Source organism: Cavia porcellus, unplaced genomic scaffold (genome assembly GCF_034190915.1).
Source record: "Cavia porcellus strain 051 isolate PalLab524CR breed Dunkin Hartley unplaced genomic scaffold, mCavPor4.1 scaffold_23, whole genome shotgun sequence".
In the NCBI taxonomy this organism is placed as follows: Eukaryota; Metazoa; Chordata; class Mammalia; order Rodentia; family Caviidae; genus Cavia; species Cavia porcellus.
In genome coordinates, this window is record NW_026947506.1 from 55816830 (window position 1) to 55828966 (window position 12137).

The following is a 12137-nucleotide window of genomic DNA, read 5'->3' on the forward strand; positions in this document are numbered from 1 at the left end:
GTCCTTCAGAATTCAGTATGGTTTTCACCTTACTGTCAGGTCTTTCTTAATTCTCAAAAGTCACGGTCTTCAGTTTCTCCCACCGCAGTCGCCCTAGCACAGCCCTGCGCCCGCCCCGCTGGCCTTGTCCGTCTGAGTCTGCGTGTTGCAGACTGCGCTCTGCGTCGCTGTGGCTGGGATGAGAACACAGCTTGGGAAAGAAACCAAGTTTACCATTTCTTCCTGAAGGCTCCTAGCATGGGTCTTTTCAAGCCTACAGTAATGTCCTATGTTTCCTGAGTCACCCGCGCCCTCTCGGAGTCTGCAGCATGGGCGACACTGTTTCCTCTGGCTGTGGGGACTGCAGCACTGAGCCAGGCTGTGAATTTTGCCGTGCAGGCTCAGGAAAATAGGCTGCAAGCCTCTGGGAGAGCTGTGTGGAATGGCACAAGCTGCTTTCACTGCGGCTTTGTCTTGAAAATGGGGCTAGGCAGCAGCTCCCTGGCTTTTCTGAGAGGACTCAGTAATTAAGAGAGGATGCAGGAGGCGGCACAGCGCAGTGTCCACAATTACTTGGGCTGCGGACAGCCCCAGATTGCTTTGAGATTTGAGTTTTAATAACATCGGATGTTTGGACCATTCTGGTTTTTTGGTGTTTTTTTTTTTTTTTTTTTTTTTTTTTTTTTTGTCTTAGAGGGAGAATCAAACTTCTTATTTGTTTGGATTTCTTACAAATACAAAATCTCCATTTTCCTTTCTGTAGATATTATTAAGCCTCATTCTACCTACTGAGCTGTATTCCTTGGTGGAAAGAATGAGGTTTAATAATCTCCATAGAAAGGAAAAGGTGGAAAGGCATTGTTATGTTCAATAATCAGTGCATTTCTACATCAGATCATTATTGACTTAGATAAAATTAAGATGAAAGGTCATTGCAATAATCACATCAAGAGTTATTGGACATTTTTACTGAGGAGAGAGTTTAAGGTTGTATGTCCCAAATATTATCCTTTTTAATTTTAGGAGAAATGTGAGATTCTCAGACACGAGGATTATTATGGGGACTTTAATGATACAACATTGTCTTGCTTTTTGGAAACTAAAGTGATGCATTCTCCATATAGACAGATGAATGACGGGGCTGGGAGCCTTGTTGCCTGTCCTGCTGCATAGGGCCAGGATTAAGAAGAAATCAGGTCTTAGGCCTAGGACACACACCCCCTCCTCCCCCCAGCCTCTGAGCAACGTGCTCTAGAAGCCTCTTTTCCATCCTTTCTTTGCTCCTGGCAGAAGAGCTATAGACTTCCTTGATTGCACACTTTCAGATATTTGGTATTGATTAGAATTTCCTTACTAGTGTCCCGCCCAGGGCTTCTTTTCTGTAAAAGTGACAGCTGTTTATAAAAGACATATGGCCCATGCGATTTACTGTTCATCATCTTTAGTAGTTCTGGAGGTATAGTGGAGAAGTCAGGCCCTTCTCATTTTGCATTAAGCTTTAGGCCAGTGTCCTGCAAGTATCAGATGGTGAGAGCGAGCAGGAAACATGCTAGCAGCCTTTTTTTGGCACCAGTTAAGATAGCATAGCTTGTCTGTTAGTGAGGAGGTCTCCCACACAGGGAGCGATGAGACAAAAGGCGCCTATACAGACGCTGTTAGTTTGCATGTTCAGTAATCGGTGCAGTGACATACTGCAGAGCCTGTAAGGCTTCCCTGTGTAGATCAGTATTGCATAGGGTTAAAACAATCGGAATCTGCCTGTGTTTGAGTTATCTGTCTCCTCCCTTTGGTCAGAGCTCCATGTTCAATAACTTCAGGTCTAGATAATTCCTATTTTTTTGTATGTCATTAAGCCGGATCATTGCAGACATTTATTTGGTCTCCATTCTCGTAAGTTTTGCCTGCGTAAGTCAACGTGTTCACTAAAAAGTAGCCTCAAGAGGGCTGGGGATTTAGCTCTGCGGCATAAGGGCCTGCCTGGCAAGCACAAGGTTGTGAGTTTGATCTTTGGCCCTCCCCACCCCCCAAGTAGCCTTAAGTATCTGTATATGAGGCTGGATTAAAAGCCAGCCCCTCAAGGTCTTATGTGACTTGGTAAGATTAAGTGATTGATAAGGTTGGTACTGATGTAAATAGCACACATTGCTTTGAGATGGTGAATTCTGTGGCAAGTGAGTTATTTCTGTCTTTCAAAATGCATGGACTTTGAAACAAAAATAACATGAACAACATTCTGGAGGTTTTTGTGGAAGAACTGTAAAACATTAATTGTGGGAGAATTTGGTAAGAGGATTATTAAGAGGGCATCTCTTTCTTTTCTAGTCCTAACTTCACTGAAGAGCAGAGTTTATGAGATCCACTTGAAGACAGGAAGAGGCTTTGTAGATGTAAAGCATAACTTGCAAAATAGCTAATAGATAAGTAGGGCTTATGGATTTGTGAGAAGTCTAGACTGAGTGTATTTCTGGAAGGTGATTAGTGGCAGAGAGTAGTACATGTCTATAGCAGCCAGTTCTCTCCCGAGTGCCTTTCCAGCTCTGCTTAAAACTTGCCCATGGGTCACTGCATGCTCACACAGGCTTGGCTTTAACCCCACTTCTGCTTCTGGAACCTACAAGAAATTGCAAGATTTCAGCTGTGGAAGTCTAGATAGCAGAGTTCACAGGAAAAGCTAGGGCTCAGAGCTCCCCTAACTGCCAGGCTGTTGCCAAAGTTAGATTTAATTTGTTTATTTTCCATTTAAAACTAGTGTTGCAAACGTTAATGATTTCAAGTAATTAATGTTTTTAATTTATTAGGGGTGGTGCCAGTCTTTTAAAATAAATAGCCAGGGAGTCTATTACTTTATTCAGTCATTACTTCAGTTTTCTGGGCCAAAGTAGACACCTCTGGACTCAAAGAAATATTTAGTCACCACATCAGTTACAGATTATAAATCCTGTGTCATGAAAAGCCTCGGTAGGCATAATTTTCTTTTCTTCTTTTTAATTATCAAGAAACCTGAAGCCAGTTACTCAGCTGTATGTCAGTGTGGATGCCAGCACCAAAGATAGTCTGAAGAAAATTGACCGCCCACTCTTCAAGGATTTCTGGCAAAGATTCCTTGACAGTTTAAAGGCCTTAGCAGCAAAGGTAAGAATTATGTCTTAACAATAAATAAAAAAGAATGGAGGAGCATTTTCTCGTTTTTTTTTTTTTTTTTTTTTTTTTTTGAAATAAAGACTAAATCATTTTGTAGCTTTTTTTTTGGTCTTTTTGAGACAGGGTCTTGTTATGCAGTTCAGGCTGGCCTTGAGTTCACTTTGTAGCCCAGGCTGGTCTTGAACTTGCAACAATCCTCCTGCCTCAGCCTCCCGAATGCTGGGATTACAGGCATGAGCCACCACACCCGGCCAATTTTTTAGCTTTTTAAGACTTCCTTTACTTTATTTTTTTGAGACAAGGCCTCACCATGTAGTTCAGACGGTGCTTGAGCTCACGTGACCCTCCTGCCTTAGCCTCACAACTGCTGGGGTTACAGGTGTGTCCCATCACATTCAGCACAAGACTTCCTCCTTTCAGGAATGTGAACATTTAGTACATTTTCCAAATTCAGTGAGAATTTACTGAGGTTCCCTTAGGTTTGTGGCTCTATGCCTGCTACGTACCGTTTGCTCTTCATGCATGTAGAAAGGTGGCTGTATTCCCAGAGCTGACAGTTTCCTGTGCCTGGTGTTGAGAGGCTGTGCCTTGAACGTCTCAGGTAGCACTGGATTAACCGGATTCAGGAGTCACTGTCCCAGAAGATATCCCTTCCTGTCCTTTGTGCAGCTTGGACTGTCACGTCCCAAACCCAACCCCACCTGGCCACAGTGTTGGTCAGCCGACTTGGTGTCTTCAGCAGTCCAGGGTTACTGCTTCCGCTTCCGCTTCCGCTTCCACGGCCTCCCTCTCTCCTTGTTCGTTGTGCGCTTGCGCTTTTCTTCAGTGTCTTTGGGAGCCCTCTGGTGGGATCCTGCAAGGCCTTTCCATTTCGTTCTTTCACTGTGGAGATCTTGTGCACCCTCCTCGTTATCTCCACGTACAGACTGTTTCAGCTGCAGTTACCTGTGTATCTGTCGTTCTGAGTTTAACATCTGTAAAGACTTTTCCTCCTCTGTTTATCCTTGGTGCACTCTTCCAAATTGGATCCTTTGTGCATGCCTGAGTTCTGTAGCACAGCACAGCACATTTTATGACTTCAATAAAAAAATGCTTTTAAAAGAATGAAAGAATAGAAGCTTGGTAGAGTTAATAGTGTGTTGTATGTATTTTTCTGGCTTCAGGTATTTAATTTTTTTAATACTCTTTTAGGCCTGAGAAGTTAAATTGAGGCCTTTTTAAATTATTGACACTGATATTGTTTACAAAAATCTGGAAAGACAGTACTTTAATTTCTAAGCCATCTTGGATTATTTGCAAAGCTAGAGGGCACAGTGCTTGTTGGGCTCCTAAAGAGGCCCTGTCTTTGGGCTTTGCCTTCAGCTGTATCCTCTTCACTGGCACCTGCACAGGAGACACAGATGTTGGAATCAGGGTGTGTTTAGTGGCAGCTCAGCACTAGGAGCTCGCACACACTGCAGCACATCTGAGATTGTCGTCCTGGGTGGGTTTGAGTCGGAGTGTGGTCGATACCAAGAAAGCATCCGCAGAATTGCTTCATAGCTTACTTTTCTCTTTGGCTGACATTTTCCACAAAAGGACTTCTCACCTTTGGATGAGCCTGTGGAAGTCCAGTTGTGACGACTCTGGTTTGTTTCTTTGGTGGTAATGCAGTGATAGCAAGTTCTCCAGTATTTTCTAACACAGAAGCATTTTAAACAGAACATCACTGTGGCCTCCCTGTAATTCCAGGTGGAAAGGTTGCCTTAGGCCATTTAAACTACTTGCCTACACATTAATGAAAGTTAATGCTTTTTATTCTTGTATTGCCGGTGTTGCCATTTAAGAAAGGTCTGTGGTTGGAAGCTGCTCTTTGAAGGTTTTCTTTAAATTAACTCAAGCTGTTATTTTCTTCAATAGCTGATATAGTGAGATATAGTAGATGGCATTAAGAAAAGATTGTTGGCTGGGTGTGCTGGTACACCCTGTAATCCCAGTGCTCTGGACGCCAAGGCAAGAGGTTCGCTGTGAGGTTGAGGTCAGTCTGGGCCAGCTAGTCAGTTCAGGGCCAGCCTAAACTACAGGCTGAAATCCTGTTTCCAAAAAAAACCCAAACAGACAAAGACAGGATTGTTTTACTGCCTTTAGCACTTAAAAAGTAAACATGTCAGTTGCAGCTATATTTATCAGCTGTAAAATTATTGCTAAATATGAAATCATTTGTGTTTTAAGGAGCAGGGCGACATGAGCTATCTTACCGAGAGCACCTGCTGTTATCTTCTGGTTCTCACCTGGGCATTTTAGTTTACCTGAGCAAGGAAAGCACTAGGGAGAGAATTTTTTAAATCTCATAAACAAGGAGATTTGTATCCCACCACTTTCCATCTATTCATTTAGGCTAGTGCTGTCCAAAGGAGAAGGTAAAGTACTTTGTTTTTGGGCTCTTGGCAGGTACAGTGTTTACATTCCCAATCTTTATCCTTCGTCAGAATGTTCCTATGCAATGTGAGGAGAAGAGTATATTGGTATTTGAGTGTGTGGGGCTAAAACACAATTCTGTCAAGATAATGGCAGAAAATGTGTAAGCTGCTTCTATTTCTGTCTGTGATGGCTACTTACCAGTTTTTTTTTTTTTTAAGAATAATCCCTGCGCAAGACCAGCGCTGCCCACCTCTAGCAGGAGACCTCTATCGCACTGTGACCGTATGTTTCTGCTGGCTCATAATTATGCCAAGGTCGAGATCCAGTGGGAAATTGAAGCACTTAATACTTTCTGTGTTCGACCAGTAGCACTGACATTCTTAAAACCTCACATTTAAAAGGGAAAAGACAAACATAATTACCTGCATCACACGCTTTTGGATATAAAAAACGAACATTGCCTTCTCTCTACAGATGTTAGGGTGCTCTGACCTTACCCCATTATCGCTCACTTGTTAAGGGGGGCTGAGTTGACATTAATCGGGTGGCTCTGTCCCTAATACTTGAACAGACTGGTACTTACTACAAAGCAAGTATTTAATATTTGACCTTAGCTCTGATTATAAAAATATTATATGTGGATTATGAAAATGTTAGAAAGTAAAGAGAAACATGAATAAGGACAGAAATTAGCTATAATTCTAGCCTCGAGGTGGTAACTGTTGACATTCGAAGTACTCATGTGCAGTCCTCCTTTTGGGATTAGAGAAAGTACTCTTTTGCATTCATGGTTCATTTTTTTGTGTTGGTTTTTTTGTTGTTGTTTAGCATCGTGCCAAATGCATTGTCCCATGCTGTTAAGTCTCTGCGTGATACTCATTTTTAAGACAATGTCATCTTCCATCTTCCTGGTTTCCTGCTTTGGGCCGGTAGCAGGGAGCAGCAGGAGTGTTCCTGTCCTCATCTCGGAGCCTGACGGTCACCTGTGCTGACCCCTTGGGAGGGAGTCCCAGCGCCTCTGCTCTTCTCAGTTGCATTGTGGACACTTGGTTGCATGTCAGCATTGGTAAATCGGATGCAGCCCGAGATGCACGACCCCTTTCTTCACTGCTGGCACTGCTGCTTTCATAATGGAGAGACGGGAGAGATGTGGGAAACGTGGTGCAGGAGGCAGTGACGTGTGGGGGCCTCTGTGTACCCAGTGGCCAGTAGGGCACCAGCACCTTCTTCCTTGCTTCATTTCAGGCCGAGCCCTTCTGTTTCCCTTGTCCCTGGCTCCCCTGCTTATTGGCCTTTTTGGCTTATTTCCCATCATTCGTGCCAAAGTCTGTTCTCAGCCCATAGCCTGCCTTGGTGGTCTGGATAGCTGCGATATGTATTAGACATACTAATTTTACAAAATACTTGATTATATTGTAGCATTTTCTTAGATACACATAATAAGGTATCTGTTCTCCCAGTAGCCCCCATTTCCTTCCTCTTGTCTAACAGTTTCCTTTGTACTTTTATGTCATCTTTTTTTTTTTTTTTTAAGGTTTCCTATATAAGGAAAACAACACTTACTTTTCTGAGTCTGGCTTAGCTCCACAATCTCCAATTACATTCATTTTCCTCCAAATGACATAATTTTATTCTTTTTATGGCTGCATAATACTCTATTACGTATACATACCACATTTTCTTTATTCATCCATTGATCAGCATTGAGGCTGGCTCAATACCTGGCTACTGTGAATTGTGTGGCAGTAAACATGGAGTCCATAGGTGTCTTCTATAGCGTGCTGACCTTAGTTATTTGAGCTATATACTGAGGGGTGGTATAGCAGTCTTACGGTGTATTATGTGTGTTGATTTGTGTATGCTCAACCATTCTTGCATCCCTGAAGTGAAACCAATGTGATGATGGTGTATGATCTTTTCAGTGTATTGTTGAATTTGCTTTGAAAGTTTTTATGAAGGGCTTCATTAAGGGCTTCATCAGGATGTTGGTCTGCAGGGCTTTTGATAATAAACAACCATTGCAGCATGCATGCCATAGGTTCGCCACTGCTCTCTGTCGTTTTTTCTTTTTGCTGTCTGGATACTGGTCTTGTAGAATGAGTATGAAAGTGTCCTTCCATTTTATTTCATGAACAGTTTGAGGAGCTTTGATGTTCTTTTTTAAAGGTCTGATAAAGTTCAGTGGTAAATTCATCTGGTCCGGGGTTGTTTCTTTTTTTTTTTTTTTGTCTTTTTCATTTTTATCGGTACTGGGGACCGAACTCACGACTGCCTGCTTGCAAGGCAGGTGCTTATGCCGCTGAGCTAAATCCCCAGCCCCTCCGGGGTTGTTTCTTATTCTCGCCTTTATTAAGCCTTACTTTGGCCTTATACCTTCATGTCACCTGTGGGACCCTTTTCTCTAGGTGCAGATCTCGTGAGGCTGTCAGAGTCACCAGCTTGAGTTCCATGCCATTTTACCTGTTCTTTTGGCTAATGTGATATTCTGGTTTTAGCTATTTCTGGAATCAGAAGACTCTTACGCTTCAGCTTTCCAGCAGTGGCACCCAAAGCTAGTATCTGCAAGCTGGTTGTTTCCCTCTAGTCCCAGGAAATTCCCTGGTAACAAGATTTCCTCCAGATTTGCCTTCTACCTAAGCCCAATTTAGGGAAATACGAATGTATTGCATATTAGGTTCACACTGAGGAATCAGATGTGTAGTAGATAATTGCTTGTATGGGTAGAGATGGACCATAAATATGTAGATTTGAGTCATCTCTTTAGCAGTAGATTGTAGTGGAAGGCAAGAATGTGGATGAAGTTACCCAAGAAGTGCTGAAAGACCAAAAAAGGAACCGCAGGGAAGAAAAATGTTGATGTTCTCAAGGTAAAGACGTAGAGACCGGGAAATGTTTGGCGAAGATGTTGGTTCAGTTCCATGCAGGCACGTGGCGTATTCATACAGTTCAGGGGAGCCACGAGTTTCCAGAGAGATAACAGAGTGAAAGGTCAAGGTAGGATGAAAAAGAAACTGGACCTGTCAGTTGGTTTTTAATGACTGTGTCAAAAAGAAAGTGTGGTGTCTCGTGTCGAGGCCCTTATGGAGTGGGACAAAGAGAGAGGATGAAAGCAAGGTGAGTGAATGTGAAACACGAAAGCTAGGGATATAAGGAACGTTAGCTCTGAGCCAGGAGCACAAATGCTGTTTAGTGAGGAAACCAAAGGCATTTTTTCTTATCAACTTTTAAAAGTATGTAACCGCATCTGCTAATAGTAACTTAGAGGATAAATATTACCATAACGAAGAAAATAAGATGGCTCGTAGCTGTTAACAGAATTCAGAAGTCAACACTGTGCTGCTGTGATCAGCTGCATTGTGAACAGAGATGCACACACTTGTGTCTCACTGTCAGAATTCACTGGCTGTCAGGTTCCCGAGTTTCACTGCGGTGAGTACACCTGATGTCACTTGGAGTGGTGACCATGGCAGTTGTAAAGTTCTTTGTTCTTTGTTTTGTTTTGTTTGGTATCAGGCAAAGAACTCTGGGCCTTCATGCTAAACTGCATCCTCGGCTGGTGGATTGATAACCGGTGGGCAGTTTGTAACACCGGCTGAACTGAATCAGGTGGTGCCCGTGGAAGGCCCACCTGAGGACTGCTTCCAGGATAGAATGGAGACCTGGAGAGGAAGCACTTAAGAGTTTTTGGGTCTCCCGTTGCCCTTGCCTCTTGTGGAGGAACTTGTTGAGCTTCTTTGTTGATACGAACTAGGTTGTTCTCATTCTCAGAGGGGCTCAGGACCTTGCTGTCACTGAGAATGGCTGTGGTTCACTTAGGGAGCGCTCTGGTCTTTACTGCTTCCTGTCCTGGAGGAGAAGATGTGTGCTGTTCAATCTCTAGTCACACTGGCTTCCTGACGTGAAGTTGGCTGTTCTCATTGTTGGAGGAGCTTGGGGCTCATCGCTGAGGATGACTGTGGTACTTTTCAGAAGAGCCCTGGCTCTAACTTTGAGCATCACTCGTGGCTCCCGTGCAGAATCCTTCACCTGTCACCACACAGACCTTTCACTCTCTGGCACAGACATTTTGGCTTCCACCGCTGACCTGTAGGCCTTCCCAGCGCAGATCCATGATACAGACTTACGTGAGTCATTATTGTGGACTCTAGTCTTCAGAAAAATGTCCTGGGCTCCTGCAGGACATTGCTGTGGGATCCAGGCCCTCAGCTGGATTCCTTGGGTCTTAGTGTGTGGACAGACTTCCTGTACTTCTTGTATTTAACTCTTTGGGAGACTATTATAAAAGAATACTATAAATTCTGTGTCTTGTTCTCCTTGCAATCCCCGACTACAACATCAGCCTTTTCTTAGTTTTTCCTTTATTTTGAGCCTGGGCTATGTTGCCCAGGCTGGGCTTGAATTTGAAATCCTGCCTCAGCCTCCCAGAGTGCTGGGATTACAGGTGTGTGTGTTACAGCATATGTAACACCCAGTCATATAACATCCCACACAATTCTGCGTAGGTTATAGAAAAGCCGACCAAGGGCAAAGTGGTCATAGGATTTGAAGAGTCACTGTGATGGTCAGGTATTGTCCAGGCAAAGGGCCATGCATGGTGTCACAAGCAAGAAGCATCCTGCTGAGCTGAGCTGGGGACAGGAGGGAGCTCCTTGCACGTGTCTTGGGGCAGAGGTCTCCATGAGTATCGTGAAGGCATGGGGAGGAAGCCCTGTCATCACGCTACTGCTCTGTGGCACCCTCGTCCTGTCCAGCTCAGAGGTGTCTGCGATGTGCGCACAGCTGGCAGCTCCACATTAACATGAGTAAGTTGCTTATCAGGATTGTGCTGGGTCGACATTGTTTACTTCCATTGGCCACAGCACCCCCCCCCCCCCAGGTCCTGTTAGCTTTTGTACCCCGCCTGCACAGACTGTGTTGCTGAAAACGCAGTCAGTGGGGGCAGGGCCAGTGGGAAGTGGCTACACACACACTGTATGCTGTGCAGCTCCTGCACTATACGTGTGCGCATAAATGGGTATGCGTTCACTTAGAAAGGGGAGTTATTTTCCTATTTTTATATAAAATAACATGAAAAATGTACTAAATATAGGACTTTGCCTATTATTCAACTTTTAAGTTATTTTGGTTTTGCCTATTTTTTGAGGTCTATATAAATCGTTTATTATGTGTACTTTTGTGTCTGATATTTTGTTTTTCTCAGTGTTTTGACATTCTATGATGTTACATGTAATAGTGCTTCATTCATTTTTCTTATTATATAGTATGGACCATGAATTGTTTAGTGTTTTTACCGTTATTCCACAGTTCTATTACAAGTGACTTAGGGAGATTCTTACTTTTTGGTGCATATATATGTGCCTTTCTACTGGAGATCTATCTATATCATTTACATCTATATCTAGCTCGCGTATAGGATAAATATATGTCCTACACTTCAGTAGATGCTACCAGCTAGTTTTCCAAAGCAATTTGTACAGATTTAGACTTTCACACATAGTATATGAAAGGACCAGTTGTTCTGTATTTTCACTAACCCTGTGTGTTGTTTTTTAAAACACCCAAGTTGTTGCTTAGTGACTTTTCACTGTGATTTTATTTTGTGTTGCCCAAGTGAGTATCTTTTATGTCGAACATCTTCAGATGCTTCTTGGCCATTTGGGTATCTTTTTATGTGAATCATACGCTCATATCTCCAGTCTGCTTCTATTTGGATCATTGTTGTTTTGTTACTTATCTGAAGATATTTTTAAAAATACATTCTGGATGAAAGTACTTTGTTAGATATTTGTACTAAAGATAACTTCTCCCAATCTGTCTTTGATGTTTAACTCTTAGTAGTATTATGTATTTAAAAGTTCTTTATTTTAGCAAAGTCCTATTTTATCACTTTTTACAAATTGTATGTTTAATACCTTTTATGTCTAGTTTATGAAATCTTTGCCCACCCCAGGTCATCAAGATAGTTTCTTATGCTTTCTTCTTTCAGAGATTTACATATTTTCTTTCATATTTGAGCCTGTGAACCATCTCAAACTAATTTTCTGTAATTAATTTTGTATGGTAGGGTGGCAGTTTTTTTTGTTTTTTTTGATCAGGGTCTCTTTATGTAGTTCAGGCCAGCTTTGAACTCACTAAGTATCCCTGATTGGCTTCAAACTCATTGCAATCCTTCTATATCAGCCTCCTGATTTGTGGGATTGCAGGCATGCAGCACTACACTCAGCTAGGATATATTATTTTTTTTAAAAAAAGCAAAATATATTTATTGAGGAAAAAGACAGCTTCTAAGAGACAAGAGAGGTCCTGAGCGGATTGATCATTTTTTTAAATGGACGTTAGACACCTAACAAAATTGAGCAGAAAGTACAGATTTCTCTCACAGATGCAAACCCTACCCATTATCAACCTTGTTCATCAGTAGTGTTTGTTACAATTGATGAACCTACATCCACCCAACATTCTTGTTTTACTTTTCTCATTGCAGAAACAAAATATTTGACACCCAGAGTTAAAATAGGAATGGGTTATTGGGCTCACAGTTTGTAGAGGATTCAGTTCATAATCAGCTGGCTCCAGGATAGGGCAGCATGGCAGAGGAGCATTGCAGAGGAGAAACA

General features: G+C 42.5%; 1 protein-coding gene across 6 annotated transcripts in view; it reads left to right on the forward strand.

Annotated features, from left to right (window-relative positions):
• Nucleotides 1-12137, forward strand: part of LOC100721498 (S-adenosyl-L-methionine-dependent tRNA 4-demethylwyosine synthase TYW1) — a 174872-nt gene that overhangs the window by 89301 nt on the left and 73434 nt on the right. For all 6 annotated transcript variants that reach the window (XM_013148267.3, XM_063234465.1, XM_003465802.5 and 3 more), the window contains one exon: nt 2976-3111. In XM_013148267.3, coding sequence (XP_013003721.1) covers nt 2976-3111 — 136 coding nt within the window. The remainder of the gene's footprint in view (nt 1-2975; nt 3112-12137) is intronic.